This window comes from Heterocephalus glaber, unplaced genomic scaffold (genome assembly GCF_053883595.1).
Source record: "Heterocephalus glaber isolate CG9 unplaced genomic scaffold, H.glaber_assembly_v1.0 deba00001613, whole genome shotgun sequence".
Taxonomy (NCBI): domain Eukaryota; kingdom Metazoa; phylum Chordata; class Mammalia; order Rodentia; family Bathyergidae; genus Heterocephalus; species Heterocephalus glaber.
In genome coordinates, this window is record NW_028258384.1 from 10,741,468 (window position 1) to 10,762,726 (window position 21,259).

A 21,259-nucleotide genomic window follows, 5' to 3' on the forward strand; every position below is an offset into this window, starting at 1 on the left:
AAGAAGATGTGGTTTTTCTAAAAAACGGAGTACTACTCAGCCATAAAGAATGAGAAACTAGAGACATTTATAGCTAAATGGATGTACATTGAGGCCATACTCTTAAGTGAAATAAATAGGACATATATGTGTATGTATCGAATATTTTTTCTGGTGTGAAATACTAAAAGTGTAAATAAGGTTCAAATGATATAACTGATAATTTGAAATAGGAAGAAAAGGTCTAAAGGAGATGGGGAAGTGGGAGGGGTAGGGGAAAGAAAAGACGGGAATAGAAAAAAATATGAGAAAAAGAAAAAATGGAAACAAAGTTTCTGTAAATAGGGAAGGGTTGGGGGAGGGTGAAGGGGGGCAGGGAAATGGGGAAAAAATAAGAACTAAGATACATCGTGTAAAGATACAAGATCCCAATCATGAATATAACTGTATTTTATACCTAAAATGTACCAATAAAATTAATTTTTTAAAAATAGCACTAACCAAAAAAGCAATTACAGGAAGAGAAAAAAATGTTGATTTCCTCCTCAAAGTTATAGATGAGAGAGACTATGAGAGGAGGAATACTGAAATAATATGGTCCAAGGAAGCAACTGCACCATTGTAAGCCTTAGTGAATGAGGTAATGATTAGCTCTCTTGCTGAACTAATCAAGGCAGGGAAATATTGAGGTCCTGCCCTAACATAACTGAACTGAGTATTTCCAGACCACTACTGTTTAAAAAGAAAGACTTGGAAGAACTGTGAAGGCCCATGTATGGAGGAGTGACCAGGGCACTTTTAACCTCTCCCCTTGTCTATTCCACATAAATCTGGTAAAAGCATAGAAGAAATACATATGTCTGGGGTTTCTTTTTCACATTCTAGAAGGAAGCATTGGTCATTATTTTAAGAATATTAGATGCTCACTATTTAAGATGAATATAGCTGAAACAAGAATGGGCCTAATGCTCCTGTAAAAAGCATAAAAAGTTACTAGCAATAAGTGCATTTACCTTCAGAAGTAAAGATTTCAAGCATGCTAAGCATGACAAAAAAATCTGTAGAGTAGTCTACTATTGTTCAAGACAATATCAGAGATGAGGGAAGTTCAATTTGGTTTGCAGCCTCCCTATGCTGCAAAGATCTATTTATCTTCCTATTAGTCTAGGAGCTAGCATAGACTTATACTGGCAGGCATATATCAAATACCTACGGATTTGAATTAGTTCCTCCCACCATGTTCCTAATCTCAGTTGCTTATTTTCTTCCTTCATATTTCCTAACACCTAACCACTTACAAAATTCCAGCTATTCTACTTCTACCAGGTCTGTCCCATCAGTCATTTTTTTCCCTCCTGTCCTACTTCAAAAATCTCACTACTATTTCAACTAACATAATAGGCTCCTGGCTGGTATTTCCTACCTTCAATATCTCCACTATTTCAATCCATCCTGCACACTACCATAAATTATTTTTCAAAGCACATATTTGATAATGTCATTAATTCTCAAAAACTTTCAGTGGCTCCCATTTACAAAATAAAATGGAACCCTTGGATTGGCTTTAAAAACCCTATAGCATTCCCGTATACCAATAATGAACTCAAGGTGTATCTAATAGGACACACATGTGTAAATCCCAAATTGTTTCTCTGATGTGAAAAACTGAAAGTGTAAATGAGTACCAAGATGTACAATAGATACTGTGAAACAGAAAGAAAATGTTCAAAGGGGAAGAACTAGGGAAGGGGGTGGAGGAAAGCAAAGAAGGGAAAGAAAAAAACAAAAAGAAGGAAAAACAGAAACAAAGCTTTTGTAAATAGAGAAGGGTGGAGGGGTTGAAGGGAGTGAAGGGGAATGGGAAAAAATAAGAATCAAGATATATCATGTATAGGTACAAATTCCCAATGATGAATGTGATCATAATGTATACCTAAAGTGTACCAATAAACTTAATGAATACAATTTTTTAAAATGAACTCAAGAAGAAAAAATTAAGAAAACAATATCATTCACAATAGTATCAAGAAAAATTACATACCAAGGAATTAACCTAACCAAGAAAGTGAAAGGCCTCTACAATGAAAACGTTCGAACTCTGAAAATGGAGATTCAACAGGACATCAGAAAATGGAAAGATCTCCTCTTTCCTGGACAGGTATAACCAATACTGTCAAAATTGCCATATGACCAAAGATGTATACAGATTTAACCCAATCTCCATTAAAATACCAACAGCATTCCTCACAGAACTAGAGAAAACAATTTTAAAATTCTTATGGAACTAGAAGATACTCAACAAGAGCAATACTGAGCAACAAGAGCAAAGTGGGAAGCATCACAATACATTACTTCAAGTTATTCTACAAAGCTACAGTTATTTTTAAAAAACAGCATAGTGTTGACACAAAAATGGACACACGTATTAATGAAACAAAAATAGAGGATACAGAAACATGTCCAGACACATTCAGCTATTTGATCTTTGATAAAGAAACCCAAAACATACACTGCAGGGAAGATAGTCTATTCACCAAATTTTGCTAGGAAAACTGGATATGATAGATGATAGATAGACAGAGATTAAAGCTGGACCCATGTCTGTCATCATATACCAAACTAAAATAAAAATGGATCAGAGATCTAAACAGTAAAAGTGAAACAATAAAACTTGTTGATATGTAAGATAAATAGGTAAATAGAAAAATTGGTAAGAATCAACAAATGAGACCTTATCAAATTGGAAGTTTCAGCAAAGGAAACAATCAGCAGAGCAAGAGACAACCTACAGAATGGGAAAAACATTTCTGCCAGCTACTCCTCAGAAAGAGGACTAATATCTAGAATACATAAAGAATTCGAAAAAATTAGACCACCCAAAATAAAAGGCCCAGTCAAAAAAATAGGCAAGTGAAATGAATAAATACTTGGAAGAAGTACAAATGGCTAATAAATATTTGAAAAAAATGTCCAACATCTTTGGCCATTAGAGAAATGCAAATTAAAACAACACTGAGATTTCACTTTATACCAGAAAGAATGGTAATCATCAAGAAATCAAAGAATAACAAATGTTGGCATGGCTCCAGGGAAAAAGGAACCCTTCCACAGTCTTGGTGGGAATGTAAACTATTACAACCATTACAGAAATCAGTATACAGATTTCTCAAAGAAATAAATTTGAAATTCCTTTTGACCCATCTATTTCCCTTCTTTGTATCTTCCAAAAATAGCTAAAGACATCATATTACACCAATGCATGCCTCCTAATATTTATAGCAACACAATTCACAATAGTAAAATCCTGGAAGCAGCCTGTATGTTCATCAACAGATGAATGAATGAAGAAAATGTGGTATCTATACTGATGGAATACTAGTCAGCTATAAAGAATGATAAATTCAAGATATTTGTAGGGAAATAGTTACACCTGGAAAATATGTTACATGAAATATATCAGACATACAAATTTAAATAACATATGCTATCTCTCATTTGAGTAAGGCAAAGCATAAATAAAGAGCAAAATAAAAGGTTGATAGAAGGAAACAGGGAAATTGATCTTTTGCAAAGAGGAAGGGGTCCAAGAGATAAAGGGTGAGCATAGAAGAGAAGAAGCAAAAACACTGAAGATATGTCATGTACATGTACCAAATACCCGCAATGAATGTAAGCATTATATACCAAAAATATGAACTAAAATAATATTAACAGTAACAATGATAACAGGGAAGGGGGATCTGAAGATGAAGGGAGAGAGGTGAGTGGCGATGGGAAGGAGAATAAAAAAGAATCAAGATACATTATGTACATGTAGCTACTCACTAAGATAAATGTAAATTTCATGTATTGCCAACATATACTATTAAAATAAAAGTTTTTAAAAGTCCTATATAGCCAGGTGTGATGGCACAGGCCTGTAATCCTAGCACTCAGGAGTTTGAGGCAGGATTGCCATGAGTTCAAGTCTAGCCTGGGCTATATATTGAGTTCAAGGTCAATCTGAACTACTAGCAAGATCCTGTCTCAGAAAAAAGAAAAAAGTCCTATACAATTTGTTTGCAGCCTACATTTATTTTCTAGTTCATCTCACATCATATCTCTATTCCCATAGCACAAAATCACACAGTGTGCTCACAAAATGTGGTGAATATTATATTTTACCATGTATTTACGACAATGTTTTTATCTGACAGAAATTGACTAAAACATAAACTATAAACTGCTTCAGAAAATGACAAGAATAATGGCATAAATGTATCTGAGGTGAGGGGGAATGCTTTAATGGGGACTAATGGCAATGTGTCTTTTATTGTAATTTTTAAAAATTTAAACATTCACTGTATTCTTAATCACATCTTGCATATCCTAGTAATATCAGATCCCTCCTTTCCAGAACACTTCTATGCTTTGAGTTATATTGTCCCCTATTCACATGAAATACGGTCCTTTCATCTCTTATGAAAATATTACCACTCTATAATGCCCTGCTCAAATTCCACCTCCTTCAAAAGGCATACACAAATTTATTCTTAAACTACCACCACCACTGCCCCCCCACTGTTTATGGTCTTGTGTCCTTTATAATAATTTCCACATTCCTGTCTTGTCCATCTGAATTTAAACATATGCAGATACGATGTGCCTCTCTGGTGTATCTGTAGGGATTTCGCATTACACCATTTTGTTCTACACTGCCTATACTCAAAAATACAAAATGAATGTTAATCAATTCTTACTGTAACAAGAGTTCCAAATAGAAAAAAAAACGTCAATAAAACACCTCTTTGGCCAGCTATAATTATAAAATTATTTGTCTTTTCTTATCCCTCACAGTGTTCCTAAATATAACCTATTTTACCCTGAATCACCCTGTGATTATAAATGTTGATTGAGAGCTTCAATATACTTAAATGAAGGGATCATATTTACAGAGGAAGTCTTAAGAAAAACTTGTTATGATAGGGAAGCCTGGAACGACTGTCGTAACTATCTAAATCCCAAGGTTTTTTAATATAACTAACCATAGTTCAGAGTTTACTGGGAAAAGAGAGGAAATTATTTTATGCTAGAGATCTATTATGCAAAAAGTACCTTGTTTAGTGTACTAAACCCAAGATTGCATTTCCTTTACATAACAACTTTTTTTTTGCTTAAATTCTTTTATTGGTACATTTTAGGTATATAATACACTTACATTTATCATTGGGTGCCTGTACCTGTACATGATGTATCTTGGTTCTTATTTTTTCCCCATTACCTGTGTGACCTTCACCTCCTCTACCCTTCCTATATACATAGGCTTTGTTTCCTTTTTTTTTTTTCCTCATAATTTTTCCTTTCCCTTCTTTCCTTTCCCCTTCCCCTCCCACTTTCCCTACCCCTCTGGACCTTTTCTTCCTATTTCAAATTATCAATTATTCATTTTAATCGTTTTAATCCTTATTTACACTTTTAGTTTCTCACACTAGAGAAACTATTTGGTATTTACACATCTGTGTCCTATTTATTTCACTTAAGAGTATGGCCTCAATTGCACCCATTTAGCTATAAATGTCTCTAGTTTCTCATTCTTTACATAACAACTTTTGAAAATGGCATCTACCTCATTTACAGGTGTAGAAACTGAGGCTCAGAGAATTTAAGTAATGTACACACAGCTAGATGAGATGGGAGTGGAGTTGAAACAGATTTACTGGCCACTGAAGTTCTATTACTATCTGGTCTCACAAAACTTAAAACATTCAGTTTTTCCCAATATTCAGTACAGTTGCTATTATGATTTAGATCTAGAATGCCTCTCAAATTCTCCTCTGCTCAGAGGTGGGGCTTTTGGAAGATAATTGGATTATGGGGCGCTGTAGCTGACTTCCTGTTGGGCGGTGGGGCCTGGTTAGAGGCAGTTCATGGTGGGGGGGGCATGATTTAAAAGTGTATATCTCCCTCCCTTGCTCTTACTTTCTCTCTATCCTTCCTGACTGCCATGACTTGAGCAGCTCCCGACCACCTAGGCTGTCCCACCATACTATTTCTGTGTTTCAGCCTGCTGAACACAGACTGAAACTTCGAAAACTGCAAGAAAGTGACTGATAGTTGTAATCCCAGTTCGATTTCTTAAGTCTGTAGCTTTGATCTCAAGCTGCTTTTTATCAATGAACTATATTACTCTCAAAACTAACTTTCTTAAAAAGCAGTATTGCTAAAGAAATAATATAAAGTACTAGTTTTAATACATGCTATGCAATTTGAAATGCTATAATCAACTCCTCCATAAGTAAGCAAGCCCTCCCACACCAAAAAAAGAAAAGCAAAACAAAAACCTAAGTGCACAAACTGTAATAATCATGGCATTAATTCATGAAGTATTCACATTATTCAATGACTCATTTCTCTGGGTACATATACTCTGCTCTTGAGTGTGTCCCACATCTCTAATAAACCTTCTCATGTTTCTTTGACTGATGTGTCCTGAAAATTCTTTATCCTGGACAAGAGTCAATGAATCTACAAACATTTTAAAAGGGTGGGTTAAGTTCCTTATTTCAGCCTTGGGGACCCTTAGACCCAGCCTGGTGACATTTATGTTGGCAACCACAAAGGGATCTAAAATAAGACATGGAGACTGTAGAGATCTCAACTTTGATTTGAAATTTGACTTCTAAGACAGTCGTGACTGATTAAAAAAACAGTTCTCTGACTATATATTTCAAAGTACTTGATATCTAAATGAGATTATAATAGTTAATTTTACGGTCCCCACTTCAATACTGGTGTAACTGACCTTCTAGGTGTTCAACAACTAAGACTTGGAGACCAAAGTTAGAAAGGTAACTGGGTTAAGAGGATAGCCAATAATTTTATCTTGGCCCTCCAAGGTCAACAACTACCCAAGATACAAGGAGATTTCTCTACAGGATCGTTTGACTCTGGTGAGTCACCCAACCTCCTGAACAGGGAAATTGATGGGCCCCAGACAATAGGAGTCAATTAGGGTGCACTGTGCTAAAAGGAGGGTCACTAAAGAGAAAAATGTTCCCATGATTCCAAGGGAAGCCATGTGGTCTAGGAAAGACCGTGACCCATCCTGGCAAATGACATGACTGGTAGAGGAAAAACAGAAAGAGCTAAGAAGCTCTGCCCATGGCCCTGAAATTAATGCCTGAGAAGCCAGAAATCACCTTGATATAAACATAGAGAGCAAGATTAATCTTGATTAACACAGGTCTCACTTTGACTTGGTCTTAAACACTCAAAGACAAAGTACAGCCAAAACAATAAAGAGTAATAGTAATACCAAATTAAAAGTTTGGTTTTAAATATACAAAGAAGGAAACAGCCAACTAGCACCCCCTCATTAGGAACAACAAAAAGAACATACTTATGCTAGGTAGAGCAATGCCACCCAAAATATTGAATGGATGCATATCCAAGGCCATAATCACACTATTTAATTATGAGACACTGACTTGTTTACTACTGACTGAAGGACAAGAGCTGGAATAAGATGGCCAGCCCCAAATGGCACCCAGTGACTATGTGGTACAAAACCTATGGCTTGATTTCCTCAAGGGTAGATAGAAAAACGTACATTAGGGTATCCATGTATCCAAGGATGCAGGGTCAAAACTGCAGATCAACCAGCTAACCCCCCAGTCTTGAGAGGTTATTGATATTGATAAACCAGATCAATTTTCCACTGGTATGATCATGTGGCCACTATCATTATTTAGTTATCTTATGAATAAGGTAATTAACTAGTGGAAGGGTCTGAGACAGTGAGGGACCAGTGGGGTGAGTGATAAAATTAAGAACAGACAATGAATTGGGACTATGGACAAAGAATGAACTCCCCCAGGTACCATGGAATGCAGCCACTCCCTACTGAAATCCTGAAGGGAGGTATAGCCTACTAAGATACTGAATTCTGAGGAAATTTTAATGCAAATTAACTAGTTCCTTTGGGATCCATGTTTACTGTAAACAATATGTGAAAGAACTGGACTAGAGAGCCTGAATAACAAATGGTCATTTTATTTTAACTTTATTTTTACATACCTGTCATACTGATCATATTCATTATAGGAAATTTGTACATGTACATATGTTGATTCTTCTTTTTTTCCCCATTCCCCTCCTCTCCCTTCAACCCTTATTCTCCTTCCCAATTTACAGAAGCTTTGCTTCCATTTTTCTATTCTTTCTTTTTTCCTTTTCCTTTTCTTCCTTTCCTCCTGCCCCCCCCACCCCATATTTCCCTTTCCACTTGAACATCTTTTTCCTATTCGCCAATATCTATCCTTAATTTTGCTCCTGATTTATGCTGTGGGGTTCTCACCCAAGAGAAACAATGCAATATTTAAACTCGTATGCCTGATATATTTCAACTAAGATGGCCTCAAGATGGATCTATATTCCTACAAATGGCTACACTTTTCCTTCTTTATGGCAGAGTAGTATTTCATTGTATATAAATACCACATGCTCTTTATCCATTCATCTTTTGATGGGCATGTGGGCTGCTCCCAAGATTTAGCTATTATAAATTATGCTGCTATAAAAATGGGTATGCGTATGTAACTGTGATATGATGCTTTTGACTCCCAGGAAGATACCTAGAGGGGGACTAGCTGGGTTAAATGGAACCTCTAGTTTTAGTTTTGTGAGGAATCTCCATATTGATTTCTATAGTGGTTGCACCAGTTTACACTCTTGCTAGCAATAAAGAGGGGTTTCTTTTTCCATAGGGCCTCTCCAGCATTTGTTATTGGTTGATTTCTTAATGATAGCCATTCTTTCTGGAAATGGAATCTCAGTGCTGTTTTAATTTGCATTTCTCAAATGACCAGTGATATTGAGATAGGATAGATAAAACTCTTGAAGACATAGGTGTAAGCAAAGATTTTATGAACAAAACCTCAATTGCACATGAAATATTACAAAGAATCAACAATTGAGATCACATCAAATTAAAAGCATTTGCACAGTAAAAGAAACCACCAACAGAGTGAACAAACAACCCACAAAATGGTAAAAAAAACTCTACCAGCTACTCCTCAAAAAAATAACATCTAGAATATATAAAGAACTCCAAAAAATCAGATCCCCCAAATTTAAAGACCCAACCCAAAAGTGTACATCTGAAATGAATAGACATTTATCAGATGAAGAAGTACAAACAGCACATAAATACATGAAATAATGTTCAACATCACTGGTCAATCCAACAACTAGTCATTTTAAATCCACTGTCACCCAGGTGAGTGTCCAGAACACCTGAACTCATCCCGTCCCAAAATGTTCCTGTTTTAGAAGTCATAGATACTACAAAGTTAATGATTTCAGCCATAGAACCTTACTACATGCCCCACTTCCCTACTGGATCAATATTAGCTAAGTGGCTACACAGAGGTACCTTAGTTCACATACTTAATTCATTCCACAATGCTAGAAAAGATGGCCACACTCACGTTTGTGTGGGGAAGCTGGCTGCAATTGTCACTCAATGCTGAGTTCACAAACAAAAAAAAATTCTGCCAAACACTTCTGTTTGCGTAACAAATTGTTCACAAGCAAAAGCATTCATGAACCGAAATACCACTGTACTTGTAATTTTATTGCTTGATTGTAGTTTGGCCCATGTTGTACCCACATTGTGACTTTGTTGCATATATTACCCCTGATAAAGGGTCTTGGTGGCAACCCACTCAAGATGCCTCCTGTCTCTTAGAAGCTATCTCTCAATAAACTTTTTCCTACTCTTACCCTGCATTGTTCCTTAGAATTAGTTTTTTGATTTCAGGGCTCATGAACTGTGCGCATCTGACATCAAGGAGGTTGGGAGTTATATTTCTCCTTTATCAATAGGACTTGAGGATGTAACGTGGCACATTGACTCTCTTATGAACTATACACATAGCACAAGGTGGAACTCATGCCATTACCAAAACAGAATGTTGTATGTACATTCCTGACAACTTTGCAAAGGTGTCCTCTGAATTTCATGATCTACGTTCACAAATCAAAGCAGTGTCAGACTATGCCATAAGCTTTAATGACTGGCTAGCAATCCTGTGCTCAAACAACCTCGAACAACCTGGTGGAAAGAAAAGTCTCATTTTTGTGGTTATGATACTGTGCACTGGTATTCTTTTCTGCTGCATGATTCACTGATGTTGTAGTCTAATGTTTCCTATGTCTTTTCCCTCTTTTTCAGACTATTGACAGATGATGGTTCCTCAATAGATAGAACCCAATATTCCTATGTCTCCTTTAGATGAGTTAGAGGAGACTTTTAGTCCCTTGCTAGCCAGGATCAACACTTGTCCTCAGCCTGAAGCAGTTAACAAAGAAGGACCGAAGGACCGTTGGCCTTCTGCACTCCTTTAAGAATAAGGGACTGAAGTATGGGGCAAGGGGAATGAGACAGGATAGAAGAAATAAAACTAGATAAAAAGGAAACCATGAAATTAAGATTTTAAAAATTGTACTTTTAAGAAAAACTGCAGCTTCAGGACACAAGCCTGGGCAACTCTATTTCAGTTACAAAGAGGTCTGCCCATTTCCTTTTTACTTGCAAATGGTCCTCTTTCACTCATGAATGGACCACCTTTTGGGGATTTCCTATATGAATTGACCATTATCTCACTGCGGATGGGCCATCCTCTCCTCCCCATTAGACAAGACTAAGAATATAGATTATTAAATTCCATATTTCCATCACCAAAAACACATAAATGATCCCCAGTTCCCAACTGTATTGTGCCTCATTTCTCTGAGTACCCACAGTCCACGCTTGAGTGAGTCCTATGTCTCTAATAAATCTCATATCCCTTTAAGAAAAAAAGAAATATTCATATTATTCAAATACCTGTTTGTATAGGCACTTGCCCAGGAATGACCAATATGTATCCCAACTCAACACCTCTTCCCTGATCTTATAGGACTAGAGCTAAAACTCTGGTTGCCTGAGGTGTGATGCCCTTTGAAGTTTCTATTCTCTGTAGATATAATTGAGATAGTCTTTTTAACAGCTTTCACAACCAAAGTTGCTCACTGATGCTATTTCTCCTTTTCCAAGAAATCTCTAGCCAGAGGCCAAAGGAGTTCATCTTTTCTTAAGGCCCATTCTGCACCTTTCCCTGGAACCAAACTACTTCTTTTTTAAAACCTTAACACATTTTACCATAGTAAAAAATTTTAAGAAGGTTGGGCTCATAAAAATTGTCTTTCTTATATGCAGTTGTTTAAAAATGCAATTTACCCAAAGTTAAGTGTTTTTTTTTTAATGTGGGGAAAGATATTAAGCATCTCAAACAACCATTTTACACATTTATGAATGTGTACACATTTATTTCAAAGGTTAACAATTCCCTATGTGTTTTACTCACTTTTTCTTTGCTGGCATAAAATATCCAAAACCTACAACTTGAAGACAGGCTTATTATGGCTCATGGTTATCAAAGGATTCAGGCCATATTTGGCTGGCCTCAAGACAGAATGACCATTCTGGAAGGAATGGCAGAGGAACACTATTCAATCTACAGCAGTCAGGAAACATCAAGAAATAGAGAGAAGGAGCCAGGGACAAGAATACACCATTCTAGGCCATGCCCCAGAGAACTGCCTCTTCTGACAAAGCATCTACTTTCAAACAGCACAGTCAACTATAAATTCATCAATAGACTAATACATTGATGAGTGTAGCAACTCAATGACCTAGTCACTTTCTAAAATACCCAACTCTGCACATAAGAGTTTTGAGAAACATTTTACATCTACACTATAACATTTTACCCCTGGTACCCAAAAGACTCATTTCTATCTCATTCTGCAAAATGAATTTAGTCTATCTCTAGAAGTTGCCAAAATCTTAACAGTTCCAGCACAGCTGAAAAGTCTTTGTACAGAGTCCCCTCTGACATTCAAGGCAAAGTCTTAGCTGTCAGCTCCTATGAAAATCAGAAAGTAAAATATTCCCAGCATACAATGGCACAAGGTAACATCTCCACTCCATGAGGAGAATAGGGAAAAAAAAACTGAACCAAAGCAAGACTGAAACGCAAGACAACATTAAGTCCTGTAGCTCCATGTCCAGCACCCAAGGCAAGTTGTGGTGAGCTATGGTGATGCAGGTTTCATATGGCCCCTCTCAGGCTGGTTCCATTTGCTGCTCATGGTTTTACTCAGCAGACTTTCTTCATTCCTGACACGTCTAACTTCCTGGGGTTTCCACTGCACTTTTTGCTTCACTCACAGCTTTACACAGTGCCCTCTCACAGGCATACTGTATGGACTCCCAAGACTTCTTCTGAGACCTAGGTGGATGCCTCCATCACACTACAGCACTTCATGCTGCATGGCTGAAAAGCTAACATCAATGGATGGTATCAAGATCTGCCACCAGTGAGAACAGAAGCTGGTTAAAAGCAGCCAGCAGTACCCATGCCACAGCCTTAACACTGGGCTTGCGTTGAAAGTTCCTCCAGTAGATTAACTGTTTCACCAACCTTAAATTCAGCCACAAAGTCTTAGGACATGGCCAAAACATAGACAAATTATTTACCAAAATAAAATCTGCACAGCGTGTAGTTGTTTCCAATAGAGTCCTCATTCCTATCTAAAACCTCATGAGCCTGGCCTTTACTATCCACATTCCCAGTACCCCTTTGGTCTTTTGAGCTCTAAACAGAATCACTAGTTAAATTCTGTTTACATCATTCTAGGGTGATATGGTTTATATACAGGAAGTCCCAGAAAGGCCTCATATGTTCAGACATAGGGCTACTGGAAGATGATTTGATCACAGGTTCAGAGTTGAATGTGCTTGGAAAGTGGGGGCTGGTGGGAAGAGGCAGATCACTGGGTTGTGACCTGAAAGGGTATATGTCCCTCCGTGGCTTCTCCCTTCACTCTCTACTTCCTGGATGCCATGATGTGAGCAGTCTCCCTCCATGCCAGGCCCTTTCACTATGCCCTTCCTACCTTGAAGCAGGCCAACTATGGACTAAAAGACATGAGCAAAAATAAATAAACATCTCCTCCTTCAAATTGTGGGTGTTGGGTTTGTGTCTCCAGGATAAGAAAGTGACTAAGAATAGGGCTTCTCTAGTCCATATCACCAAACCTTTCCAAACTTGTCCCACAAACCAGTTCCAAACATTTCTAAACTACATGGTCTGGTATAGTCACACCAATGTTCCCACATCTGGTGTCAATTTTCTGTATTCACCACTTTTCCATCACTGAGACACCCACAACTTAAAAATGGAGAGGTTTATCTTTGTGCTTATGGTTTTTAGAGGAGTCACTCCATTGTTTGCTGGTTTCAAGGTAGAAACAGCATGGGAAAGTATGGCAGAGGAAAACTGTTCAATGCATGGCAACCATGAAGCAGAGGGGTGGGGAGAGGAATCAGGAACAAGAATATATCCTTCCAGGTCATGTGCCCAGAGACCTGCCATTTCTGACCAGGCCCCAACTCTGAACTGCACAGTCAGCTATAAACTCATCAATCATTTAATCTACTGATGGGTATAGCAATCACCTTCCAAAATCCTCACCTCTGAATGGGAGACTTTTACATCTAAACCATAACACCATGCAAGCAAGATTGGTAAAAAGATAGTGAAAACAACTCCAAACTATGTGGTAGTGTCTATAATCTTTAGTGCTACCAAGATTCTACACACACACAAACTGATAATTATTTCTCATGACATTAAATTTAACGGATTGTTACCTACATTTTCTGTAAAGATTCTACCATACTTAAAAAACAAAAATCATACAATGAAAACACCTTATTCCTAAAAACTACCACACTGGAAGGCTGTAAAGTTCATACTCAAAATTTAGCATTTCTAAAGCCAACATCAACTGCTTCCATCTTATCAATGAACTATCCTTAAAAACAAATAAAAACTAAATATTCAACTGGTCTGTCAAATGTAGCATTTTCACCTAAGTATTTTTAAGTCACGTGCAGGGTTAAATCTAACCAGTCATAACTGCTTTAGACAAAGAAGGCAAAAATACTACCTAAACCACATTATCTTTACCTTTCATTTTATTTCATAGGATTAACAATTTCCATTCGAGTATGTTTCTGAATTGCTGAGGTAAAAAGACTCATTGTTAAATTTCTACAATACCTAAAATATACTGCAAAGAATATATAATTTGGTAATTACAATTTAACATATCACATTAAAAGTTAACAAACATAATCAAATAGTAGACATGTGAAAAGCTACCCACTTCTCATTCCACCCTTATGTTAAAACATTTAACTGTTTGTGTGAAGTAAATTCCTGTGACTATAAAGTCAACAGATTACATACAAAAAATAAACTCCCTCTTCCCTTGACCAATCTTGCTAAGAAATTCATGCAAGAAGTTGGTATTCACACATTTCAAAAAATTAATCCGTCTTCATTGTTCCTATTCTTAAGAGATATAAAATATTAAAAAGTATTTGGGAACTGCTCAGTTTACTAATAAAATATTCCCTATAATTTTCCTGTAAGTATAGAGGATTCAACTGCAGGATACTTCTGAATTTATTTCTATTACATTTCTTCTTGCATGCTATTCCAATATTAGTCTAACCCCAGTTTAGTTGCAAATTTTCAAAAAAGAACAAGATAGTCATACAACATTTTAAAGTGCAGTTTTAACGATAGAGCAAGTACTTGAACACAAAGTTGCACCCTTGAGATGGTAAGGAGTGGGCGTCTTACCTCAAAATATCCTACTGTGAATCAATTTGGCAGAATTCACCAAATATTTTTAGAAGTCATATGCTGGTGTCTGCTGGAGTAGTATGCTGTTAGGTTGCCATAAAAGGATCCCAAACTCTAACACAATAGATATGCTTTTGTGTTTAAATGCTGTCCAACATTCGTAACAACAACAAAGTTCCTGTGAAGATCTAAATTTTCACGGTACAGTGGACAAAAGCTGAAAAGAACAGAGCAGGAAACCAAAATATTTTGATTAAACCTTGCTAAGTATTACTAAATATCCACCCTATGAGGACTGGGATTTACTTTGCCTCTTTTTTTACCGACCAATGGGACAGGGATAACAAGTGGGAAAGATGAAGGGATGGAGGAAAAGAACAACAAACCATCACCTGAATGTAGATAAATCTGGCGTCCAGTTAGTCTAGACTTGGGGTGTTAAAAACCACAAGGAGCCACACAGATACAAGAAAGCTAAGTTACCAAAGAACCCTGGTCCTAGATACGTAAATGTCCCCAGGTTCACCTTATCACCTTGGTGTTTTTGTCGCACTAGGTTTATAAAACGCCCAGGGTTCAACAGTGACCTGTAGAGCACCACTACCTCCCAGTGTTCCCAGAGAGCAAATCCAGCGCGGTGGTGAAAGAAGGACGCACAGAGTAATCCATAGCACTTTACTCGTACCCCGCCCCACGCCGTTCCATTTGAAATTGCAAAGTGAAGAAGCTTAAATTTCAGTGTGGCTCCTGAAGTAGTGGCTCATGAGGCCATGCCTGGACCCGGCTGCATTCACTTTGCACGCTGGAGCCCGCTGCCTCAATGATAGCACAGTTTGGGCAGCGATCGCTCAGCCACCCGGCAGCTTCAAGGGGGCTTGCCCTCGCGCTCCGCTCTCTTTTACTCTCGGCCCGTGGCCAGGATTCTAATAAAAAGGGTACATAGTTGGCTGCAGCCTATTTCGAACACCACACTAACCTCGCAACTGTTTGTGCTGCCTCTACACACCTCCATTTCTTGGTTCCACGGCTCGTCCTGAGGAGCGAACGGCAGCATCGCCCCTTCAAGAAAAATCGAACTGGAGCTACCGACAGTCAGTGCAGCCGAGCATCCAGTCTAATAAATTAGTTCGCCGCTACTGCCTTGGCTGCCGCTACTGCCTTGGCTGCCGCAACCGCCGCTATGCCCCCAGCCCTGCCTTCAGCGACCGCTGCCCATGCTCAGAGTCCCTCAGAGGGTGGGAGCAGGAAATCTCTGCCTCACGTTGCTGCTCCCAAACAGAAGTCAACTCTGTTGAGTTTTTGAGAGAGCTGCCGCTAGGCTCGGGCTCACCACTGCCGCAGACTTGACGGCTGCCAGACAGTGAATGACTCCCCACACCAGCTACCCCGCTTCTTCCAGCACCCTGGCTGCTCCCGGCTCCTGGCTCCCAGCTCTGCCAATATGGCGGCCACGGCGTTACCTGTGCAGCGCTTGGAACCCCTACAGTGGTGGCACAGCAGCGTCACCCGAACGTCAATGGAGATTCCCCAGCCTGGGGTGGGGGTGGGGATGGAACAGAGGGGCGGGGTGGATGTGGGGGACTGCGTGGTGGTGATGGTGGGAAAGAAGGGAGGAGGCGTGCTGGGCGGGTGCAGAGTAGTAAAAGACACTGCTAGCGTCTCGGTAAACCTGCCCACTCCACCGAGCATGCGCAGCTCTCTTCACACATGCTCAGCAGGCTCTCTCAAGACAACTGAGCTGTCTTGCTCGCGGGAGAATTCACAAAAAGAATGCGGGAAACAAGGGACCTCCCCTGCAACGTCTGAGGACTCAGGGCCAGGGAAGGACTCTAGAAGTACTTGCTTTCCGGGCTCAGGAAAAAAATGTCGTCCTATACCAAACTACGCTTATTTCAATACTTAGTAATGAATCCTTGGGCCGAGATTTTTAGTCCATTATGCATGAGCCTCCTAGAAACCAGAGAAAAGAGAAAAAGGTTTTAAAAGATATTGACATACTTCTGCTTATTACCAACCCAACCCTTCCTTATCTTTCTGATGTTTCAATGGTTTCCCCCACTACTGATAAAATGTTTCTAGTGGACACACATGCACCCACACAAACACAGAGGCCTCTAATTGGACTCTTCTTGTGGCAAGGAAGTCAGGGTGTCCTATGCTTACTCGTCTCTCATCCTGCTATGAGAATAATGGATCCATAGCTACAATAATTATAACTTTTATGTCTTCTCCAAATCATGATTCTCTACTTTGTTACGTTAACCCACACACTACACTCGACTCTAACAATACAGTGGTGATGAAGTAGACTCTCTTACACAGGAAATGGATAATCAAAATCCTTCTCATCAAATCCTGTAGAACTCAAAATTCAAAAAGACTTTTAAGAGCAATTGAAAGAGCGACCAAGCCAGCTCAGTACCTTGGAGAGGTTTCTAACATTCCACATGCCTCCTATTTATTTCACCACCAAGCTTTGAGCGCTAAGAAAGAGCGCCGGGGGGGCGGGGGGGGGCACGACAGGACGGGACGCGGCGGGTGGGATTGGAAACAAGGATCATTAATAGTGCTTCCATTTACTCTGCCTAAAATACAGGGAGAAAGTGAGGTCTAGGAATATAATTTTGTAAGTGAAAGCTTTGAAAGGAGTGAATGTATGGGGCTATAAACCTTGAAAATGTGTGACTGTATGTGCACAAGCAATTGAATGAATTCATGTTTGGCTCAACTGGAAGTGTTTGTGATTAAGGACAATCATTTTGTTCTCTGAATCTCATTCCCCTCCTGCTTCCTCAAAACCTTTGTTCTGGAACACCCACACACATCATCATCCTCATCGTCATCTGTTTTCCTCCTTCTACGGCATTATTTCCCATCAACAAAAGTATGCTGTAACTGACTTCAGCTTGCTAGCACGTGGTGCAGTTCATGACTTCCTCTTTCTTTAAATATGTTCTTCTCCTGGTTTTCAAAACAAAACAATATTTGTTTTCTTTCTACATCATTGATGATTTCTCCCCAGTCTCCATTGCTGGATCATCTCTCATCTTCCAAATCTCTGACTATTGGAACTTCAAGACTTAGTCCATGGCTTCAGTCTTCCCCAACACTCTAGGTACAGTATGTCCATATCCCATCCAGATCCATGCTTTAAATCTCATCTGTATGCTGAGTGTGTGCAAAATTATCTCCAGCCACAAACTTTTTCTTGAAGTCAAGACTTATACCTGCAACTGCCTATTCAACACTTTCACTTGGATTACTAGTAGGTAGGTCTCTCAAATTTAGCCTATTCCAAATCGAACTATTGCTTTGACCCCAACCAATCGACTTATGCCCTAGTCTTCTCCAGGGCAATTAATGACATCTGCCATTGGCCTATGTTTCTGCTCATATCTTATTTCAGAGCATCTTTCCATGATCATCCTACTACAACACCACACCCATACCTCTCTACCCTCACTCTCTTTTTTTCTTCATAACACCAATGAATGCCTTGTATATTTGCTTAATTATTCTCCTTAGCACCTAGCATAATTTACAGAACATAACGGGATTCAGTAAGTGCTTTCCAAATGAATATGTCCTTTGCTATTGTGGTGTGCATTTGATAAATACAGTGCATCACCTATTTTAAGAAGCTTCCTCAGAATGAGTACATATTACTTTTCTTATATATATATGATTAACTTAGAGGCTGAGGGTATAGCTTAATGATGGAGTGAATGCTTAGCATGTACAAGACTGTGGGTTCAATCCCCTGCACCAATAAATAAATAAATAAATAAAATATAACCTTCATGTGTATTCATTTATTCATTTTCTTTAACATATAATCCATCATATATCTGTCCCACTTGTTTTTTTTTGTTTTGTTTGAGACAGTCAAACAATGTATGTACCAGGCTGGCCTTGAACTCACCATCATCTTTTCTTAGCCTCAAGAGAGCTGGAATTACAGGCATGCACCACCAAACCTGGCTACATCACTCCCACATTAAAAAAAATAATAATAATACTTTTCATCAAAAATTCTTCCTCATTACTGGTGAAAATGCAAACTAGTACAAAAACTTTGGTAATCACTATGGAGATTTCTCAAAAAACTAAAAAAGAAAAAGAAATAAAGAAATTCTATTTGGCCCAGCCATACCTCTTCTAGGTATCTTCCTTGAAGAGTTGAATACATCATATTACACTGATACATACATACCCATGTTTGTAGCAGCACAATTTTTTTTTCTTTTTTTTTCTTAAGTTCTTTTATTGGTACATTTTAGGTATACAATACATTTACATTTATTATTGGGTGTTTGTACCTGTACGTGATGTATCTTGATTCTTATTTTTTCCCCATTACCTGTGTGCTCTTCAACCCCTCTACCCTTCCCTATTTACACAGACATCATTTCCATTTTTTTTCTTTTCTCATAATTTTTCCTTTCCTTCTTTCCTTTCCCCTTCCCCTCCCTTCACCGGTACCTCTTTGGACCTTTTCTCCTATTTCAAATTATCAATTATTCATTTTAATCATTTTAATGCTTATTTACACTTTCAGTCTCTCACACTAGAGAAACTATTCAGTATTTACACATGTGTGTCTTATTTATTTCACTTAAGAATATGGCCTCAATATACATCCATGTAGGTATAAATGACTCTAGTTTCTCATTCTTTATGGCTGAGTAGTACTCCATTTTATACAAAAACCACATCTTCTTTATCCAGTTTCCAGTTGATGGGCACTTGGGCTGCTTCCAAGCTTTAGCTATTACAAACTGTTGCATGTAGCAGCACTATTTTTAATAGGTAAATTACAGAAGAGGTCCATATGCTCATCAACAAATGAATAGATAAAGAAAAGACATATAGATAGATAGATAGATAATATGAGTCATTTTGAAGAAAAAAGACCCATCTCAAAACCATAATGTTAAGTGAAATAAATCAAACACACAAGCCTAAATATTGCCTGGTTTTGCTTATATGAAAGACTAAAAGTATAAAAAACTTAGAGAAATGAAAGACAGATAATAGAAAACAGGGAGATAGATCTTTTGCAAATGGGAATGAGACCAACAGATGAAAGGAAATAAGAGGTAGAGGAGGGGAAGGGGAAGTAAAAAGAATCAAGATGTGGTGTGTAGATGTACCAATACCCCGTGATGAATATAGGTATTGTTTATTGAAACAAAATATTAAATAACATATATTAATAAATCAATTGAGTAATTAATAATTATTAACAAAATTAATAAATAATACAATTTAACAGACCCTTCCTTGACTCTATGGTTTTACTGGACTCTGGTCTCTTACAACTTTTGATGAGTTAACAAGTCTTTTAAACTCTATCTCATACATTTTTAAATGTCTACTCCTTCCCCATTGCTTCAGATCACCTCTTACAGTGTTTTCTTGAATTGATGTTACACATTCCTACCTGGTCTTTCTGAGTCTAAATTTATGCTTTATTTTGCCTGCCAAATCATTTTCCCTAGTGTAAGCACAGTGACAAAAAGTCTTGAAAGTTTCTCCATCATATCCAGTAAAATATTCAACATCATTATCTCTCGATGAAGATGTGTTCACCATCCAGTTTTTATCTTTCTAGCTTCATCTTCACTATCTACCGCCACACACTCTAATAAGATCAATGCACTTATTATTGCCTCTTGCCTTTCCTAGGCATCCTTGTGCACTTTATTCTTAATAACAATCAATACTAACAACTACTATTCACACAGAACCTACTATTCACCAGGCATATGTTCTTCATGAATTCATTTGGCCTTCATGACAACTTGTAAAACATTGTATCACCTAATCTCTTTTCGGGCTTTTAGCTAAGATCAAGTGTTGTATCTGTTCTTACTAGTTTAATATCTGATATGTCCTCTATCCCAGGACAATATATTAAATAGATTTTTGGAGATAGGAGATGTAATAGGATTTTGCTCTCTCCATTCCACACATTGACCTTGTATTGCAGTACCTCTAGGAACAGTAGCCCCTTGAGGGAATGAAGAAAAAAAAAGGTATATCACCTATTTTTTACAGACAAGGAATCTGAGCCTGAGAGAGGTACAGAAATTTTCTCCAAGACCTCATAAATATTAAATGGGAAACCTAGAATTAAAACTAGGTCTCCCTGATGCCAAAACTTCTACCCCTCTTGAAGTTCTGTGAAGCAGTTTTGAATTTATATTCCTCCCATACCCTCCCTCTACTCATCCCTTACAGAAAATTAGTCACCTAATTCTCCATATTTCCATGTTTTCCATACATTTATTTTAGTACTTCTTAATCTTTACTTACCAGCAAGCTTTGAGATTTTGATTTAGTAAATTAATTAAATTATTAAGCTCTGCATTCACAGTATATGGTTGGCGTTCAATATGGATTGTATTATGGACAAACAATACAACTGTAGCTAGATGTATTAAAACTGTGAAAAGATATACAAAATAGATAAAACAACTTTGAAGAACTTACTGCTTATTTGTTCTGTGTTGAATATGTCAGATATATGTTGTCTT

The 21,259-nt window shown here is 37.9% G+C and overlaps 1 protein-coding gene and 1 non-coding gene across 11 annotated transcripts in view; one reads left to right on the top strand and one right to left on the bottom strand.

Annotated features, from left to right (window-relative positions):
• Positions 1-16,440, bottom strand: part of Rps6ka6 (ribosomal protein S6 kinase A6) — a 238,506-nt gene extending 222,066 nt beyond the window's left edge. For 2 of the 10 annotated variants that reach the window (XR_015445581.1, XM_087196623.1), the window contains exons 1-2: positions 16,181-16,440; positions 15,697-15,779 (exon numbers count right to left, since the gene is read on the bottom strand). Coding sequence is in view for 3 of the 10 variants with exons in the window: in XM_087196623.1 (XP_087052749.1) it covers positions 15,697-15,779; positions 16,181-16,409 (312 nt within the window). In the remaining 7 variants the exon portion in view is untranslated. Of the gene's footprint in view, positions 1-14,717; positions 14,938-15,696 lie in introns of all 10 variants that reach the window. The other 8 variants (XM_087196625.1, XM_087196626.1, XM_087196632.1 and 5 more) reach the window with 7 other exon arrangements.
• A 4,106-nt stretch (positions 16,441-20,546) lies between these two features.
• Positions 20,547-20,737, top strand: LOC147822480 (U2 spliceosomal RNA). The gene has a single exon (XR_015445636.1). It is a non-coding gene; the product is annotated as a U2 spliceosomal RNA (small nuclear RNA).
• Positions 20,738-21,259: the final 522 nt, after the last annotated feature.